The 21,700-nt window shown below is 34.4% G+C and overlaps 1 protein-coding gene across 1 annotated transcript in view; it reads right to left on the bottom strand.

The window, feature by feature from the left end:
* Positions 1-21,700, bottom strand: part of SMC5 (structural maintenance of chromosomes 5) — a 79,980-nt gene that overhangs the window by 19,435 nt on the left and 38,845 nt on the right. Inside the window, exons 8-17 of the mRNA XM_072611378.1 lie at positions 20,875-20,946; positions 16,424-16,679; positions 15,217-15,371; positions 13,144-13,257; positions 6,769-6,863; positions 6,475-6,607; positions 3,553-3,726; positions 2,310-2,479; positions 1,280-1,403; positions 676-798 (exon numbers count right to left, since the gene is read on the bottom strand). Of these exons, the coding sequence (XP_072467479.1) occupies positions 676-798; positions 1,280-1,403; positions 2,310-2,479; positions 3,553-3,726; positions 6,475-6,607; positions 6,769-6,863; positions 13,144-13,257; positions 15,217-15,371; positions 16,424-16,679; positions 20,875-20,946 (1,416 nt within the window). The remainder of the gene's footprint in view (positions 1-675; positions 799-1,279; positions 1,404-2,309; positions 2,480-3,552; positions 3,727-6,474; positions 6,608-6,768; positions 6,864-13,143; positions 13,258-15,216; positions 15,372-16,423; positions 16,680-20,874; positions 20,947-21,700) is intronic.

The raw sequence follows: 21,700 nt of genomic DNA, 5'->3' as shown, positions 1-21,700 counted from the left end.
GGTGGATTTTAACTTAAGTATAACACATCTGTCCTCAATTCTTGTGCCATCATTTAAAATACAATTTTAAAGAATATAAAATATATTAAGATAATATTTTTAAAGAGATTAGACTATTTCAACATACTAAAGGCTTTCTTGACTTTATGCAAATCTTTACAGGCAGATATTAAAATAGACAAAATCCTATTTTACTCAAAAACAGCAATCAAAGCCAACAGCTATTATCGACTGATAGTAAAGACCCCAAGGTCCAGAAACTATCAGAGAAAAAACCAGGCAATTGTACTAAATAACCAACTAAGGCAATCTAAATTCTCTTTGAAAAAAAATTAAAAAGACATTTTCAAGAAACAAAACCAAGCCCATGTTTTGAATACAGTTTTTGAACAGTAGGTTTATAATGACAGTAAAGGTTATGGCAAACATGTATTCAAAGGACAGGGATTCAAATCTCAGCTTGGCTAATTACTACCTATATGACCTCGGACAAGGCCACTCATTATCTCTGGACACCTTCACATGTAAAGTGAAGGGGTTGAATAAAAATGGCTTCTCAGGGCCCTTCCAGAACTAAAAAAAAAGCTATGATGCAAATGTGAAATTGCACAGAGGAACAGGTTTTTATAATGAACAAAATTTGTTATTCAAAAACAGTAAATGGTAAAACCTTACCTCCAGCTGCCGTAGGGCTGATACTGTGGTTTTATATTCTCTTTCTAGTTTGTTCTTCTGATAGCCTTCAGTAGCTAGCTCAAGGACTAAGTCTACTTTTTGTACATTCAACACGGTGCAAGTCTGGGAACAAAACCCATAAAAGCTTGTTTAGATTTTAAGAGCTCTTCCACATTTCACATCTTAGATTTAATAAGAACATTTTATTCAAGACTGAATAGCAACCAAACACCAAAACACCATTTAAAAAACCCAACTTAATTGATCACCCTCTCTTAAATTGTTTGTGTCAATTCCTATTTACAAGTTTCCTGCAGAATAAATTATGTGAAATGTGATTATTGTCATACATATTACAATACTAAGTACATTTCATGTTAAATAATAGTAAAAAAGCTTAGTTCAGTTGCAAGCTTCAATAGGGGCACTCTATGTAACGACTTACAATGGCAGAAGGGTAGAATTTATGATTACTAATGAAATATGTTTTTGAGTATGTAAAAATTTTAAAGTAAAAAGTAAAACATTTCAGAATGGCAACATCATGCTTTTAAAAAAGTTTTAAAATCTTTTGACAGACTTACTGAAAATTTCAAAACCTTACCTTAATTAGCTTCAGTAATTCAGAAACCAGCTTTGCTTTTTGGGAATTAATTTCTCTGATTATGGCATTTGTCTTCTGTTCCTCTTCTTCAAGATCATAAGTACGATGCTCCATTCGCTTTAAACTGTACAAGAAATAAAATGATACCCTGAGAAGCGTGTCCTAAAATACGCGGAGAAGCCTTCCACCCTGACACTTAAGTCTTCCCTCTGGCATTCAATGGCCATGTAGCCTTAGTTGGTCACTTAACCTGAAAGGGAGCTCAGCTTCTCTCTCAAAAAACGAGAAAGCTGGGTCAGATGACTTTAAAGTCCTTCTAGTTCTTACATTTCATGATTCTAAAGGTTCAAGAGGTGAAAAATAAACTGAAAGATGCAGAAAGTAGGGAGAACATTCACTTGATGGGAACATGCTGCAAAGGTTAGTAGGCTGGAGTTTGACTACAGAAAGTCTCAGAAGCCAGCAAGAATTAATATCAGCTACAGGCAAGAGGGCAACGTGTTCCCTTAACAAAAGAATTACAAATAGAATTCTTTCACAGACTGAGTTCAAATCAATGTAAAATGACTGAACTTAGGTAATTTTTTAGGAATTCATACTTAAAGAGTAAAAACTGGACTTGCACAAAAAATGTCACATATATATGTATGCATGCATGTATGCATGCATGTACATACAGATATATATCATACCGTATATAGATATCTATCTATATATCTATAGATATATAGATATAGATATATACGGTGTGATATATTAGAAAAAGTACAAGACTTGGAGCCAGGAAACCTGAGTTCAAATCTTGCCTCCGCCACTTGTTGGCTGAGCAACCCTTGGCAAATCACAATTTCTGAGATCATTTTCTCATCTGTAAAATGGGGACAATATTTTCTATCATCTGCCTCATTATAACTGTTGTGCTTTATTAACTTTAAAGTATGATACAGATTCAAGCCATTAGTATTGTTATTAAAGAAAGAAGAAAAAAAATCAAAAGTAACAAGAATAGTCTAGGGTGAAAATATAATACCTATCTAATTTGGCACCAATTTTCTGTTCCAGTTGATTCTTTTTGGTTTTCCTGTCTTGAAGATCCTTCTTTTTATTTCTGAATTCATTGTCTTTATATTCAAGATGTTTGATTTTTTCATGAAAAGTTGTTAACTCTCCTTTTAGTGTCTCACATCTTTCATTTATTTCCTATGGAAGATATAGATTCAAATTGTAAATACACATTTACACAAATCTGTTTCAACTCCAATAATGGTTTAAATAAAGGCTACCCCAATATAGCCTCTAACGCATAAAATAGTAATTTAAAGGAAAAGTGCATATAAAAAGAATCATATAAAATTACTCATTTGGGAGAAACCTGTTTGTAGAGATGAGAACCTTTATCTAGCATTACTCTTGAATTCATATTTTCTGGCTTTGTACACCAAATCTTGATATCTTTGAGCCAGAAATATTCCATTCAAATTAAGTACAAAAACTATTTTATATCAGTAGGTGAGGGATGCTAAGGAAATAGCTTTTGGTTAAGAAATTTCCCCTTTTTCTGAACACGACTGTGGTGAAATAAGTCATTCTTGCTCATCCTTCCCTTGTCCCTTTGTGCCCCCCACCCTCTTTCCCGCCTCCAAATCTTTCCATAGTCCCACAGCACTCTCCTACCATACCATCTTCTGCTACATTGGCAAACAACTTCTACACATCTTATATGTTTCATAAATGTAAGGTATGGCCACAAGCTTGGCAGACATTCTGGTCCTTTGACAAGTGTAAAATTCTCTGTTCCTGCCATGCCAGCTTCTTAGGACTCTAAGTTAAAGATGTCAATTTTATCCTGAACTAATTAAAAGCTCTCAGTTATTAATCATTTTGGGGACAATAGCAACTTGTAAACTCTACCTAGCTTTTTAATACTGGCGAGAAAGCTGATACAGATAGGTTATTTGTTCTCCCTTGTTCCTTAATATTTTTCCTCCTTTTTCTACTAGGACAACTGCTTGTCAGTTACATATATCCTAGCAATACCATTACTCCATGGGATCTATTTAGTTCTCACCTCCCTCTCTTGCCCACTTCTCATTCTGTTTCATGGAGTTCCATGAAGCTATTTGTGCTACAGTGAGTATGCCCAGGAATAATCAATACTAAGTTTTTACAGTCTCAAGTTTTATACAGGTCAGTTTTTCTGAGGGGGAAGGGGCGGGCTGGGGTGGGAACAGAAGAGGAAAAAGTAGTGATACATCCTTTGGACAGATACCAACCTTGTCCTGCAATTCCAATTGTCTTCTTTCTTGTACATTTACAGTAAATGTAAGAAACTGGGCTGTTTTCAGGTGTGTATTACTGGAAATAATGTCATTTGAATAAATTGAAGTTTTTACCACATACTTTTCCTGAGCTGTGTAAATTTGTTTCAGTCTGGTTTCATGTATAACCTAAAATGAAAAATATGATCACTCATCTGGGCATTGCTTATTCCCACTCTTTCTTTTTTAAAGGATCAAAACACCAAAGAATACAGTTGAGTTCTGAAGGGTTAAAATGGGACATCTACATCTTTGAAAAAATGATTGATACGTTTTTGCTAATTTTGAAAAGTACTAAATGCCTAACAAACTCTGAGACCAAAAGACCTAGAAACTGTGATTTACCAAACTTAATTCTAATGAACTCAACAAATGAAAACATTCCTTGAAATTTCCTTTACTTCAAAGTATAGACACACACACACACACACACACACACACACACACACACACACACACACACACAAACACAGAGTTTTTAACACCTCTGTGCTTTCAAATATTTACTGTCACCTTAAGTAAATCATACCCTAATTCGCTCCATTTAAAAAAAGTCATTGTAGCTTGGTCCTGCAACTTTACAGCTCAGTCAGTAAAGTTATCAGACACAATTGTTTTGTGGTACTCAAAGTCCCTGTAATCTACAACTCCTTGCTGAAGATTCTCCTTTTCTAAAACCACAACGATTCTTAAAATTCCATCTGATAATTCCCTAAAGGTCTGGGGTCTAAAAACAAGGAGTTATGGTATTTTCAGGAAGTGGATAAAGTGCTGGGCCTAGAATCAGGAACATTTTAGTTCAAATCCAGCCGCACATAATTATTAACCACGTGACCATGGGCAAGTAACTTAACTTGTTTACCTCAGTTTCCTCATCTGTAAAATGAAGATAACAATAGTACCTACTTTTCAGGGTTATTATAAGGATAAAGACATAATATTTTCCAAGTGCTCAGTATTGGGTGTGGCACATGGTAGGCACCATATAAATGCTGGTTAATTTAATTCTAATAAATCAGGTACAAATGCTACTGGGGACCTCTATCCATATTTTGCTAAACTTTCTAACTTAGATTCATAACATTTTAGAACTGGAAAGGACTTTAGTGATGACTTCATGGAGACTTCCTTCCATTACAGTATACTGCCTCTTGCTCAAAAGAAAAAAACACATTCCTTACTCAAAGGAAAAGCATTAGTTTTTCCTTAAAAAAAATTCTTTAATAATTCAAAAGAGCCACGATTTCACTGGTGTGGGTATTTGCTTCATTGACAAGCCTACTAACCCTTCTATGTTTTACATGAGAGGTTTCAAGAACTGCTGAAGATGGAAATAAAAATCAAAACCGATCGCCCAGTGGTTTATATCAGTAGGTGAGGGATGCTAACCTACTGATATAGGTATAGCTTCACCCAGCTGTGAAACTTAGAGCATTTAAGTGAACATGGCTGGTCCTCACACCGTAACTACCAGGCTCATTGATGGGCCTAGTCTCAAAGCCTTTCTAATCACAACTGGTATTTTCTCTCCTAGAAAAATCTTCAAAAAGATAGTTGACTCCCAAACCATGATTATGTAAGAGAGGAAAATTTACTTCAGTGTGTTATCTGAAAATATTAAGAGTAGTGCGGGTTTTATACTACTTTTACAGGAAAATAGGTAAGGAGCTAGCATGGCAAAATGGATGGAAAACAGAGTCAGGTAAAAACACGTGGAAGTCCTGATTCTGATGACTTGAAGCCACATGACCAACACCCCAAGCCTCAGTTTCTTCACTTGAAATACGAGAATGATAATGCTGTCCACTGAAAAGTCTTAATGACAAAAAATGAGTCAGTAAAAAAAAATGAGTCAGTGGTAATGTACTGGGGAAATGACTTCTAAGGGGAAGGCCTATTCAAGTAGCGCTGCTAGGGGTGAAGTTCTTAATTTGGAATTCATGAATAGATTTCTGGGAACTCATAAACTTGGATGGGGTAAAAGTTATTTTGTTTTTTAAAAAATATTTTGCTAATGGATAATTGGTTTCTTTTGTAATCCTATAAAATTTATGCATTTAAAAATGTTAATCTGAAAAAGAAAAGGTTAATAACTGTTGTTCAAGGGGTGTGGGAGATTAACAATTTAATGGTTTCTCCTTTGTAATTTTGTCATGATTTGTGCAAGGGTTCTGGAAGAGATGGTTCTGTGGGCAAGATAGAAGTATTTATTATACTACTATAATCAGTAAAAGATGGGAGGAAGTACCAATGAGACAAAGTCTGTATGTGTGTGTGTGTGTGTGTGTGTGTGTGTGTGTGCACGCACATGTGTGTGTAGGTATGTGTGTATGCATGTGGGTACCTATTTAAGAGTCAGGGTATTGGTGGCAGAAAAGAAGGGAGTCTGAATAGCTGATCCAAGTGGGATATGTTTTCACAGTTGTGGTGGACATTCATCTGTAAAAGAATGGTACTGCCTGTACATTTTTATGACATCCATCATTTCAAATTTACATATTCCTTAAAAGACAATATAGACTTTGACAATTTAGTAATGTATGATTTCTAATTATACCATCAAGATAATCTAGAGATAATCACCAAGAAGGAATAAAAGCAGAAGTGTTCCAGGTGAGGTTTTACATTCAATCTGTTAACCTGAAAGTACTAGCTATTATTTAACCCAGGTAAATCACTCCTTTACTTCTTGCTGTCAATTTGAGTCATTAGTCTTTGTTTTTGATATACTAAAAATGATACATGCCAAGGCAATTCATACTGTCCCCTTATCTTACTGTTCTGAATGCTACTCCCAGTACTTCTTCCACTTTCTACATGGATTTTAACTTTTAAAGTGCCACAATATAACTACAGTGTTAGTTATGACTACCTCACCTGTTCAATTATTGCTCGAGTCTTTTCTGTTCCTACAGGGACATCATGAACATGATGCTGGTAGCAAAGGTAACTCATCACAAATTGAGGTGCATCAAATAACTCTCGCAGATAAGAAAAAAGTCCATATTTCCTAATGAATACAAACATCACCAACAGAATGTTCTTAGTTTTTTAGGTTGAACAGTGAATATTATAAAACATATTTTTCCAAGTATTTTTTCTTTTAAATAATACTTAAAACATTTAAGAGGTAAGTAAGGTTCAAAATTAGAAATAATTTCAAATACTTACTTTAGATCATTCAGAGACCTTGTGGGTACTCTAGTTGCATATGTAATACTGGGAATACAAACAGCATTTACTTTTAATTTGTGATTGTCATGCATCTAGATTGTAGGAAAACAAAAGCATTCTTAATAGACAATTTCAAAACAATTATTAAAATGACAAAATAAAGCTCTTTAACAAAAACAGCTTATGAATTAAGGGCTGGAATATAAATTTATTTGTAAAGTCTTAAGAGATGATTATGGAATATTATGAGCAGTCTCATCTCATAAAATGGAGAAAAGCAGTCAATAGCAAAACAAGTTTAAGGTGAGAGACCAAATTAAACAAAATCTTCCTGAGAATATTTAGGAATGAGGATATTAGAAGGACAACAGATGAAAGATGGCAAAGATTTGTAAAAAAAAATTTTTTCATAATAAATAAATTTCACCAGTAAGGTGAAAGAGCCATATTTTATAACAAATAACATTTTTTGAAGAAAAAAAGAGGAAAATAAAATAAAAACCCAGCAACGCCAATCTATGCTATAAAAAAATCTGAACATATAGACAAATGTCCCACACTTGTGGACCTTGCACCTCTGCAGGCTTTTTCTATGTAATTCTGCAACATTTACTTTCGATTTTTTTGCGGCTGTTCTTTCTATTTATGCTTTAATCATCATGTATATTGTTTTCTTGGTTCTTTTAAATTCATTTTCTATCAGTTCATATGGATTTTGCTATGCTTCTCTATAGCCATATTTGTCATTTCTTATAGCACAGTAACATTGCATTACATCCATATACCACAATTTGTTAACTGTTTATAATTCTTTTCTATCACAAAGGAGTGCTGTTATAAATATTCTGAGGTACATGGGGTTTTTTTCCTCAATGATTTCCTTGGGGTATATGCCTAATAATAGGATCTCTAAGTTTTAGTTGCTTTATTTGCATAATTTCAAATTGCTTTCCAATATGCATGCACAGATTGACAACTCCATCAACAAAGGGGGCCAGAATTTCTATCTTCCCATAATCTTTCTACTATTGGTTGGTCTCATCTTTTGTCATCTTTGTCAATTTGCTGCATGTGAAGTGAAACCTCAGGGCTGTAATTTTCTTCTTATTAGTGATCTGGAACATTTTCATATGGCTGTTTACAAGTTTTTTGTGGAATTGTTCATATCCTTTGACCATTCATCTATTGGAGAATGGCTTTTAGTAACATATTCATGTTGAATATATATATCTTTGGCATTAAACTGTTATCAGAGAAATTTGATACAGATTTCTTACTATTCAACCACTTCCTCTTTTATCTTAAGTACATTAATTTTATGGAGAAGTTTTTTGATTTCATGAATTCAAAGTTATCTAACTGCCTCACCATAACTCTTGTTTGGTTAAAAGTCTGTCCCTTAGCTGTGAGGAGCATGAGATCTGTCTCTCTTCTAAACTTTTATGCTGTAATCTAAAGTTATAGATCCATTTTGAATTTACTATGAAATATGGTGTAAGGTATTGGTCTAAGCCTAATTTCTGCCAGAATGCCTTCCAGTCTTCCTGTATTTCTGATCAGACAGAGAATTCTTTCCTAAGTAATTTATGTTTTCAGGTTTATCAAACAGTGGATTATTGACTTTCACCATGTCTGATTCTTTTCTACTCTGTTTCGCTGATCTACTTTTCTTTTTCTAAAACCATAACAAATGATTTTGATAATTGTTACTTTTATAATATACCCTGAGGTCTGGAAGTGATATTCCTTCTTCCTACCTTTTTTCATTACATCCTTTACTATTATGGATCTTTTGTTCCTCAAAATGATTTTATTGAGCTCTATAAAATGTCTTTTTGGTAGTTGATTGGTATAACATTATAAACAAATTAACTGGCTGTATTGGTATGTTTATTACATTGGCCTGGCCTACCCATAAGTACTAAATATTCTACCAGCTATTTACGTTGTCCTATATTTCTTTAAGGAACAATTGGTAATTGTAGCTACACAAGTCTTTTGTGTTAAGTTGGCAGACTGATTCCCAAATATTTTGTGCATTTATTTTGAATGGGATTTCCCTTTCTCTTATTGTTTCTTGGGTATTATTATTATATAGAAATGCTATTGATTTCTGTGAGTTTATTTTGTAGCCTGCAACTTTGCTGATATTATTAATTTTCTCAGCAACTTATTTGCTGACTACTTCAGCTTTTTTAAATAAACCATCATGTTATCAGTAACTTTATCTCCTCTTTGATTATTTTTATACCTTTAATTTCTTTCTCTTGTTTAGTGCTATTGATAGCATTACTAGAACTATATCAGATAATAATGGGGAAAATGCCATCTTTGCTTTACTCTATGTTCTGGGAAAACTCCTAGTGTTTCCTCACTGTATATGATGTTCCATGGAGGACAAGAACAAGAATTCCACAGATGGGACTGACTGATGAGTTACTACATGAATGGCTTAAGTATGTATTCTTAGCAATGACATTATGGCTCCATGAAAGAGCTGAAGCATATCTTAGCTTTCTACTAGATACACATCAGTCAATAAGTATTTATTAAGCTCCTACTGTGTGCAGATACTGTGTTAAGTGATGGAGATACAAAAAAAAGGCAAAAGACACTCCCTGATCTCAAACAGCTCACAATCCAAAGGGAGAGACAGAAAACAAACACGTATGGATAATCAACCTATAAATGGGACAAAGTGGAAAAAAATCAACAGAGGAAGTCACTAGAATCAAGGGAGAATGTAGAAAGGATTTTTAGTTGAGACTTAAAGGAAGGCAGGGAAGTCAGTAGGCAGAGATGAAAAGTGAGAGCATTTCCAAACATGGAAGCAGCCAGAGAAAATGCCAGGGGCTAAGAGACAGAGTGTCTTGTTTATGGAACAGCAAGGAGGCCAGAGTCACTGGATCTAGAATATGTGGCTGCGGGGAGTAAGGTGGAAGACACAGGTGTCAAATTCATTGCTGGCAAAACTTGTGAGAGCCCAAACCAGGTAGATTTTAAGTGATAAATGTTTAACAAAATTAATAAAAATAAAACATAGATAATGTTAATTTGTGGTTCTTTAAGTTAATACATGTCTTACAGGGATCTATTTCTATGTGAGTCTGACACTACTGGTAAAAGAAAAGTGTGTGTGTGTGTGTGTGGAGGAATGCTAGCTTACAAAGAGATTTAAGTACCAAATAGAGGATTTTATATTTGATTGTGGAGACCACATAGAGCCACTGGAGCTTATAGAGTGGGTGTGAACGTATATGACATGGTTGGATTTGGTGTTTTAGTAAGTTTGGCAGCTGAATGAAGGACAGTTTAGAGTAGTTGAAGGCATTAGTGGGCACGCAGACCCACCAGCAGGTTATTGCAATAGCTGAAGTGTGATGAGAGCCTATACTGGAGTGGCAGTAATATCAAAAGAGAAAAAGGGGCATATAAGAAGTGTTGCAAAGATTAAAATGAGCAGGTCAAGTACCTCTGCAATGGGTGTCAATAGCTCACTCCTTCTACACAGTCAAAGCTACTTAGAAAATTCAGTTCTCAAATCATTTATCCAGAAAAGAAATATCTTGACAACAAAGTCTTTGGCACTGTCAAATGGTTCAACATCAGAAATAGACATGGCTCTGTTGTTAGAAATGATGCAATCATCTGACTTACCTAATGTATCCTAAGGCCTACTGGGCATTTCACTTACCCTGCAGCTGAATTCTCCAGTATGGACTGTTTTCTTATTAGAATATTAGTTTCTAAAGAACACTGGCTGTCTTCCTTTTCTATTTGTATTCTCAGACCTTAGCAACATTTATATGCTTTTTCATTACAGAAGTGATAATTAAGCTCATGGAAGCTAATGAGGTCATCAAGTAAGAGTACAGAAGACAGATCAAGATAGAGTCATATGTATGTAAGTTCATGGGGGGCATGTAATAGAAGATAAAACCTATACAGGAAATGGAGGAATGGTCAGAAAGTTAGGAAGAGAATCAAGAGAAAAGAGTGTTGTGAAAACCCAGAGGAGCGATGGTATCCAGGAGAGGATGAGAAGTCAAGAAAGATTTACTAATTTAGAGATTATTGGTAAATGGAGAAAACAATTTCAAGTCTCAGTTGAATGATAAGGTCTTAAGACAAATTACAAAGGATTGAGAAGTGGAAGGAGAGGAACCAGAGGCAGGAGGTAGACACTTCCCCTCCCACCCACCCTGGAGTTATCAGGAATGTTATAAATGAACAAGAATGCAAATGCAATCTTCGCTTCAAGAGGCACCACTTCACCACCGCTCTGGGCAGGTCACATCTAGAATAACGTGATCAGTTCTGGCCATCACATTTTAGGAAGAAAGATAATAAGCTGGAAAAGATCCAGGGCAGAGAATCAGGAAGGTGCAAAGTTTGGAGTTCATAATATATGAGGACTAGTTGAAGGATCTGGGGATATTGAGACTGGAGAAAAAAATGAATCGGGAGGATATACTAGAAGTCTTCAAATATATAAAGGGCTGTCACCTGGGAGAAGGATTAGACTTGTTTTATTTGGTTCCAGAAAGCAGAACCAGGAGCAATGCTTTATAAAATACAAAGACATCTTCCAACTAATACCACAATGTTAGGATGTTGAAGGGTCCTCCACAAACATACCACTAAAGCTCTAAAACTACACCAGAAGGAATACTGGTGAAAAAAAATTGTCCAGAGATTGTCCAGGCTCTGGGACTGTAGGAAAAGACTGCCAGAAACCAGAATTAGACCTGAGCAGAGACAATCCAGTGTAGGTAGAAGGTACAGTATACAAGCAGTCTCAACCCACATGAAACTGGCCCAGACCCACTGCCCAGCAAGTCCACCCAAGTCACAAAGGGAGACACGGTCTAGCAAGGGGGCAGGAAGCACAATGCTTGGGCAGCCTATTTTTGAACCCCAACAGGAGACAAGGTCAGACCAGCACTTGGGCAATGGAACGTCTAGGCAACTCCTGCTTTGAACTACTCCAAGAGACAGAATCAGTTTAATAAGGAAGCAGACTACCCAGACCAGCACTCAGTCAGCCTAACCTTGATTCACAGTGGAAGATACAGTCAGACTACAGAAGCCTAGGTAGCTCATACAGCCTACACCTGAACTACTGCAGGAGGCAGGCCAGAATAACACTTAGGGAACCCCAGGGCCCAAGAAACTCAAGCCTAAGCCATAGGAGAAAAAAAGCCAGGACAAAACCTGAGATTTTGCAAGAGGTCTACCACCACATGTGCAGTATTTTGTTGCAGCCTATCAGGGTCACAGAATGTGATGTAAAATGTAGCCAAGTCTGGGTTTGGGACTATCCTAGGAGGTGACAGAGAAAGAACTGAGAAATTTAAGTCTAGCTATAAGGAGACTGAGTCAAAACTCAGGAATTTCTGCAGAGAGTGAGGACTACTCTTGGCCTCTATATATAAAACCAAGAGAGACCTATTCACACCATCCAAGAATACAGGAAAGAGCAGAATCTAAAAGCTCCAAACTAGAAACAAGCTGGAAATATGAGTAAATATCACAAAATGCTAAACACAAGGAAGAAATACTATAAAGTAAGAAAAGACCAAGAAGTAAAACCAGGAGAGGAACTTCCCAGCAAATATATAAAGATACCTGGAAGAATTTAAGCAAAAGATAATAAATACGTTCAATGAAATGAGAGTTCATGAAAAAAGAATGAAGTTAAATGAACAGAACAGAAAAAAGTAAACCTTACCCAAGAACTGGATTCCTTGAAACTCAGAATGAACTAAACATAAAGCAATGACTCCACAATACACAACAAATATAAAACAAATCAAAAGATATAAGGAAATCTAAAGTATGTACTACTAGAAACTTGACCTGGAAAAATAATCAAAGAGAGATAAAGACAAAAAAGGGTAAACATCTGTAATTAGCGGCAGGGTAAAGAGAAGAAAAGAGAAGCAGGAGAGCAGAAGCTTATCGATACATAGTGGTTTGCATGTCATCATCCCAATCAGACCATAAGACTTTGTGAGAACAGGGACTGTCTTTCACCTTTCTTTGGATCCCTAGCATAGTACCTGGCATATAGCAGGCAATTAATAAATATCTGTTGACCAACTGACATTTCCGCAAGTAATATTCTATAATAATGTTACAAATTGCAATTTGCTGCAATCTGCATAAACTGAGGAAACCCTCATAAAAATAAAATCATCACAGATACTTAAAAGAATGAATTTATGATAAAACCAAGAGACTCTATAAACTGTTAGCTGTTAACAGAGTTAATTACACCATGCTACACTGGTAAGAAAAATACAGTTCTGGTCATTGGGCATTCTCTGAGCTCCCTCAGATGCTCAGAGGATTACAGCACTAAAGACTTGCCTCTTTGAGGAAATACTCCATGTCTTCTTGACTTTCAAACACAAAAGATCTCAGATCATTTGATGGAATATGATTTTCAATATACTTGGCATTCTTATAGTCTTTCACATGGATCTAAATCAAGAAAAGAAATGGCATATTTATGACTACTGAAACCCTTTAAAAATAGTCTCTATAAATGAACTATCAAAGACAGTCAAAAGTCCTAGAAGAAATATTGTTTTAAGGCTCAATATTTTAAAAGTAATTCTTGTTTAAGTTGGAAGTTACAATTTAATTCAAGTCTAGTCTTGCATATAGTTAAATACATTTATGAAAAAAAATCCAAGGCTCAATTAGCAACTGATTACTGGAGCTGGTTGCTGACCAATGTTTTAACTTCATGACATTTAAGTTTCTATTCTGTATATATTCTTGATGCATTAAAAAAATATAAATGCATGCAATACTTCATTAAAATTAAAAGCTTTTAATAAATAAATCCTGCTGCTGAAAAATTTCCTAGAAGGCCCCAAACTTGACACCTATCTTTACAATATATAAGAACATAAGGAAATTGAAATGGGAAGCTGGAAAACTAAATACAAAGAATGAAATAAAATCTCTTTAGGACTAAAAATTCATATGACGACTTCAGTATGAAGCTAAACATTTTCAGAAGAACAATTTTTAACGTGGCATTTAATACTCTATTAAATTTATTCAATATTTACTGTACACTTGCTCTTTGGCCAAGTCCGATGTTAGGTACTGGGACAGGGGAACAAAGAGGGCAAGGAGTTCATAATCAATCTAGTGGGTTTAAAAAAAGAACAAGCTAGATCATGAAATTCTCCCCAAAATAAATTTAAATTTTATTTAAATGATAAATGTGTCACACTATGTTGATGAGAGCAGACTGTTAGGAAAAAAAGATGAAAACAGGATGCTGAATTATAATGAAGTTAAGAACCATTTTTACAGTTAATAATTTCTACTTGATTCTATGTTGTTATGGAGACTTAATGAGAATCACTTTCCAAGATATATTTAATATTTAGGGTACTTCTAAAATGTCTCAAAGCCTTTGAAATAACATATTCTTTCCAGTAATATTTAAATTTATGGCAGATGTGCCTCAAATTGTAAGTATTAGAAATTTATACATATGAGTATATATATATTTATGTCTATATCGATATAGACATAAATATATATATATATATATATATATATATATATATATATATATATATATATGGAGAGACAGAGAGAAAGAGACAGAGAGAAAGAAGAGGGGCATTATGAGAATAGTTTTATGCACACAATTATTAATATAAATTAATTATTAAGGCATTTAATACAAATAGTTATACAGTTATTTTTGAGGAAGAAAATGCTTTGAATATTTGCTGTAAATAAATATGTGATCAATATAAAATACAATCATGTTTCACATATCCAATATTGAAGAAAAACTAGTGGTCTATTTAAAACAGGAGCTTTTACCCTTTTTTACGTCATGGACCACTCTGGCAGTCTGGTAAAGTCTTTGGATCCCTTTTCATAATAATGTTTTTTTAAATACATAAAAGAAAATACATATCACAAAGGAAACCAATTCTAATAAAACACAGTTATCAAGATATATATTTTTTAAAGTTCATGAACCCCATGCGAAGAATCACTGATTTAAAGGAACTAGTAAATTCTTATGTAAGTAAAATATCTTTTTGTTATGTAGATCATAATTCTCTGATCTATTTTATGTTCTATTATCCACAAATATCCTGTTTATCTAAAACTGTCACAGAATGAGTTACTCCACACAAGTGAATTTGAGATATCAAAAAAACATACACTATAATTACTAGATTTTCATTTAAGTTACATTTAAAGTAGGCAAACATACCATATACTTCCCTTATTAAACACAACATAAACAAAATCTGATCTTGACAAGACTGTGCATTTAAGTTTAATTCAGGATTAAATCTGTTACAAGTGATGAGGTGCTAACTTCTCATTACAACAAAAACATAAATCACAACAGTGACAACATAAAATATTCTTAAAGTAAACAGAATTTCTTACCATGAGTACTATGGGTTCAAAAACTGTTTTCTTAAATCTATGTTTATTTTTTCTTAGCCACATAACAGCATCATGTGTATCACGATATCTCATTCTCAATTTCTCTTCCCTTTGATTCAGTATGTTATCAAGGCATTTAATACGAAGAATTACAGCTATTTTTGAAAAAAAAAATAAAGCATTATGTCTCTGAAAAGCACAGTGAGTTAATTCAACCATTTAGCAAACGTTTGTTAAATACAATATATCTATCACTGTAATTGTTTCACAGGTAATTTTAAGAAATAGCAAATATCATCGCCACCCTCCTAAGCCACAAGTCATCTTCATTTCCTCATTCTGTTTAACAACTTATATCCAATCTGTTGCCAGGTCCAACCTCAGAAACATTTCTCATATGTATCCTCCTTTTCTGATACCGCCATCACCCTGGTGCAAGCCCTCAACACATTGTTCCCAGAATAGTGCAATAGCCTTTAGGTTGGTTTCTCTGTCACAAGTCTCTCCTCAGTCTAGTCCATCCCTGCACTAAGCTGTCAAAGTGACCTTAAAGCAGATGTCTGATCACATCATTTTTCACTCCCATATCACTCAATAAACTCTTGTCACCTCAAGAATCAAATATAAAATTGTTTGATTTTTAAAGCCCTTCATAACCTGGTCCCCTCCTACAATCTTCTTACAACTCCCAACATATTCTGTGATGCAGTAATGCTGGATTATTGATCCTCACACACAATACTACCTCTCTAGAATCACATACATTTTTAGTGGCTGTCCGCTATGCTTGGAATTATCTTCCTTCTCATCCCTGTCCCCTAGAATCCCTCAAGTCCCACCTAGAATCTCACCTTCTACAAGAAGTCTTTTTTAAACCATCTAAGTGCTGATGCCCTGCCTCTGTACATGTATTTTTTGAATAGATTTGTTTGCATGTTGGCCTCCCCGTTTAGATTGTGAGCTCCTTGAGGACTGGAACTGTTTTTTGCCTTTATCTGTAACCCCAGCGCTTAGCACAGTGCCTGACTCATAGTATATGCTTAAAAATGCTTGTTAACTGACAGGATCTAATACATGAAAACAACAGAGAATTGCAGGACAGCCTCAGGTTTTATATAAACCAAATGTGGGAAAATAATATAGCTTTTATTTGAACCAGTATAGTATTCAAGTATACACATACTGTGGTAGTTTTAAGAAAACTTACTTTTTTGATCTTTCTTTAGATTTTCTATCTCTTTTACCCTCTCATTTATCTCTACATCAATTGCCGACTTTTCCTCTTCTACTTGTTTTAGATCCTCATTAAGGGAATCAATTTGGGGCTGCAGATTCTCACAGCTTCCTATGGACTCAATTTCACTCTGCCAATCATCGATCATCTTACGAGTGTTACTTATTCTTTGCAGTCTATTATCCTCTTCATCTCGCTTCACTCTGAATGCATGCTTTGCTTCTTCAATCTAACAAGAGTACAAGAGTAAGTTACTACTTGGGAATTTTTCTGTTGTCTTACAAGGCTCTATTACTTATTTTTTTTTAAATTTAAAATCAGCATTTTAAGTATACAAATATTTATGCCTTACTAAAGGTGACAAAACTTATTTCAAGCCCAACTAGATATTTCAAAGTATATGTAAACAAGAGTCATTCTTAGGCATATTAAGTAAATCCAAGCAAAATTCAGAAATATGATGTGGCAAATGCATAGAAACTAATGCAACTTGACGAACATTCAAATTTTTATGTGGAAAAAGAAACCATTTTGTATCAGAAAAATTCAAAACCTTAACGTCCAATGAATTGAAAAACATAAATTACTAAGGAACTCTGATAAAAAATGCTTAGAGAACTGGCAGAAATTAGGCTTATATCAACACTTATGCTATATTCCATTATACATTTTAAGAGGATACATAACCTTAATATTAAAGATCATATTGATTATATGAAACTGAAAAGCTTCTGTATAAAAAAAAACTAATGCACTTAGGATAAGGGAAATGTTTGAATGGGAAACTTTCTATCAAGTTTCTCTGATGAGGGTTTAGTATCCAAGACAACTAATATACATGTAAGACCAAAAAACAGTCCCAATAAGAGGTCAAAAGACAGAAATAAAGAGTTTGCAAAAAGAAGCGCAAACTATATTAACAACCACATGAAAGAATGCTCTAAGGCCCTAATAATAAGAGAAATGTAAACCAAAAAGGCTTCACCTAAAGTTCTACCTCACACCCAGCAAATTGGAAAGGTGACAAGAGAAGAGAATTAAGGTTGGGGGTTGGGAGAAGATAGGCACACTGGTCCATTGTTGATGGGGCTACAAATCAGTATAATCATCTTTTTTTTTGGTTTTTGTTTTTTAATTTAAAAAATTTTCCTCCTTCACCTTTATTTTGAGTTCTAAATCCTCTCCCTCCTCATTTCTTACTCATTGAGAAGGCAAAACCACCCCCAAAACCCAAAGGTTTTGACAAATATGTACAGGCATGCAAAACAAATTCCTGCGTTAGCTGTGTTCCTCACACTCAAAAAGAAGGAAAAGAACACAGGCTTCAGATCTGCCTTCTGAGCTCATTGATAGCATGCTTCATCATGAGTTCTTTGGAACTATGGCTAGTCACTGTATTGATCGGAATTGCTAGATCTTTCAGAGTAGATTGTTCTTACAACATTGTCATTGAATAAATTGTTCTCTATGATTCTGCTAATTTCACTCTGTATTAGTTCATACAAATCTTCCTAGCTTTTTCTAAAACTAACCCTTTCTTATAACACAATAGCATTCCATCGAATCTTTTTTGTAGAAGAAAGTTATTTCTGAACTGATAGGCATCCCCTTGGTTTCCAATTCTTTGTTACAACAGAAAGAACTGTATTAGAAATAATTTTGTACAAATGGGTCCTTTTCCTCTTTCTTTGATCTTTTGGAGTGTAGAGATCCAATAGCAGTTTCTTTTCACTAGAAAGAAGAACTATTTGGACACAGTTCCAAATTGTTCTCCAAAATGGTTTGACTAATTTATAGCTCTACCAAGGGTGCATTTAGTGTACCTATTTTCCACATGCCCTCTAACATCTGTCATTTGTCTCTTCTGTCATTTTAATGAATTTGAAGGGTGTGAGGTGGTACCTCAGAAAAGCTTTAATTTGTGTTTCTCTATTAGTGATTTTTTTTCATATGGTTATTGATGGCTTAGATGACTTCTTCTGAAAACTGCCTGTATACATCCTTTGACCACTTACCAATAGGAGAATGGTTCTTATTCTTATAAGTTTTACTCAGTTCCTTATGAATCTTAGAAATAAGATCTTTATCAAAGCAATATGCTGCAAATATTTCCCCCCAGCTTTTTGCTTCTCTTCTAATTTTAGCCACATTGGTTTTGCTTGTGCAAAGCAGCATCTAATTTATGGAATCAAAATGATCAATTTCACATCTGGTTAACCTTGTTATCTCTTGTTTGGTCAAGAATTTTCCCCCTATCTATAGATATGATATGGTCCTCTCTTTATTTTTTTATTACATCACCCTTTATATCTAAATCATTTACCCATCTGGAGCTTTTCTCTTGGCTGACATTCCTACTCCCTGGAATTCTCTCCCTACTTCTTCTCCAACTACTGAAATCCTTGGCTTCTTTTAAGTCCCAACTAAAACCCTACCTTTGACAGAAAGCTTTCTCCAACACCTCTTAAGTCTATTGCCTTTCTTCTGTTAATTGTTTCCTACTTATATATAATTTGCTTTGTATACATTTATTTGCATAGTGTCTCACCCATTAGACTGTAAGTTCCTTGAGGGCAGTCACTGTCTTTTGCCTCTTTTTATATTCTCAGCATTTAGCCCAATGTCTGGCACAAAACGAGGGCTTAATAAATGACTACTGATTGATTATATGGGATGAGATGCTGATTCATATGGAGTTTCTGCCAGGATGTTTTCCAGTTTTTCCAAGTTTTTGCTGAAATAATGAGTTCTTATCCCAAGAGCTGAGATCTTTGGACTTATCAAATACTAGGTTACTGTTAATTTGTTTCTGTATATTGCATCCTTAATCTGTTCTACTGATCAACCTTTATTTCTTATCTACAACCAAACTGTTTTGACAATTACATCATCTTTGTAGTATATATAGTTTATGACCATGGACTGCTAAGGTTTCTTTCCTTCCTATTGTTTTTCATGTATTATCTTGATATTCCTGACCTTTTGTACTTCCAGATACATTCTGTTATAAACTTTTCTAGCTCTATAAAGCAATTCTGTTGTAGTTTTATTGGTATCACATTGAATAAGGAAATTAATTTATTTTCTCATTTTTATTATAATTAATATTACAATTAACATTTCTTCAGTTATTTAGATCTGCCTTTATTTGTGTAAAGAGTACAATTGTGTCCATATAGTTCTTGTGTGTATCTTGACAGGCAGATTCCCAAGTTTAGGTTTGCATAACCCAACCTGAAGTTTTTCTAAGAATCCATCCAAGCACAATTTAGAAATTTTCTTGCTATTTATAAACTTCAGGTTTAATAATTGTCTCATTTTTCCCTTCCACCTTCAAAGACACTTAGCTTTTGGTGCTGAAACTGGATATACACCCTCTTCTAACTTTGTTGCTTTTCTTAGACTCAAAATTCTCAAAGCTTCCTAAAAGCTAGCTGTTCCATGTTCTACCTCAATTACACTTTTTATCAGCTACTAGGAGAAAAACTTCCAGAACTCTGGGAAAGAACAGGCAGAAGAGGAAGTAAAAGAGCACTACTTTGCTCCTGCTTTCCTGTCTTTTCAACTATGAAGCAGAAGAATGGGAACATGACATTGATATAAGTTCCAGCATGAAGTCTGTATAATTATGTCTCCCCAAATAGAAATTTCCCTGGCAATCTATACTTTTTGGAAGAGAACAAAGCAATTGCATGACATACTTTCAACTATGAATATGCAAATAAAATATTTCCTTCGAAAGTAGCAATCTATTTATTTATCTATATTATATTTATATCTAAATTTTTCTTGGAAGAAATGGTAACAGTTAACTTCTATGTAAAAGCAAATCTATTCTACTGGCACAAGCAAGCTGTCATGGGCCAAATTACAGTGAGGTTACTGGGTATGTTTTTATCATTTATATCTTATATATTTATATATATTATATAGTTCTATATCATTTATATCTTATTTAACTTAAGAGATCCCAACCATGTGGGTCCACTATTCCCATGAGTGGCAAATATTAACCCTCACAAGATTCCCTACTCAATCAGTACAATTTTGAATAAGCCTTCCTATTACATGATAATGTAGGGAGAGCTTTAACAAAGCTGCAACTCCTCAGAAATTTACCATTTCACTTTTATAATTGTTCCCGGTTTCTATGCTCTAGGACAGGTGTTCTTAATCTTTTTTAAATCATGGATCCCTTTCGCAGTATGGTGAAGCCTATGGACCTTTTCTCAGAATGATGTTTTTTAAATGCAAATAAACAAAAAAAATAGGATTACAAAGCAAATCAATTATACTTTAGTATAGTTATAAAAATATTTGCAAAAATAAGTTTACGAGCCCCACATTAAGAACCAGTGCTCGAGGGCAAGATCAGAACATGCATCACTAATTCATGTGGTTAATATCTCATTATGCGGTCTTACTTGTTTATCACTTTTTTCTAATGCATCTTGCTTTTCTTTGCATTTACAAGCGGTATTTCTAATATCATTATTCTGTAAGGAAATAAAAATACATGCAAGTTAAAATTTAAGTGAGTGTGTCATTTATCTGTCCCCAATTTTCCAAATTTCAAGGAGGCAAGGAAGCCAGGCAAACCGTACACAGTAGTACAGCAGGATCCTTCCCATGACACCATAAGTTCAACTCATCATGTTTATAAACAAATGCCCAAGCATTAATTTTCTACTGCATGCCTATGACTGTCTTTTTTTTTTTTTTTAAACCAAAAACAAAGTTTTCTTCACTTGACTACCTGTTCTTTAGCATTCTACCCTCTGAAGGGCACAATTTCTGGCACACTAATGCCTAATATTTCAGATTTTTTTTAGCAGTTACCTACCACTCATTATTAGCAAAAATGCTTTTAAAAAGTAAAATGAAACTGCTTTTTAAAAGACTGGAATAGAAATGACCAACTATATCACAATATAATTTTCATAACAGAATTAATAAGGAGGGAACAGACTGGATTTTCTTTAGGAAACTGAAACTTTTTCCAGAAAAAAATGAAACTTTTTCCCAAAACAAAGGTTAGGCTTACACAGCAGTTAAGAGGCACATGATGGGTATGAGCTGGCTGCAACATATACCTAAGGAAGAAATTCAAATAGGAGAAAAATTCATTAGGAAAATAGGAAAAGTAGATAGGCTGGTGCTGTGGCAATAGCAGGTGACAGACAGCAGGTAGATAGCCCAAATGGTCCTGCCAATATCCTCTTATCAAGTGAAAGTAAGGAATGCCATTAG

Source organism: Notamacropus eugenii, chromosome 1, assembly GCF_028372415.1.
Source record: "Notamacropus eugenii isolate mMacEug1 chromosome 1, mMacEug1.pri_v2, whole genome shotgun sequence".
In the NCBI taxonomy this organism is placed as follows: domain Eukaryota; kingdom Metazoa; phylum Chordata; class Mammalia; order Diprotodontia; family Macropodidae; genus Notamacropus; species Notamacropus eugenii.
Note: the sequence above shows the minus strand (reverse complement) of the source record. Positions and strands in the feature narration are given on the sequence as shown.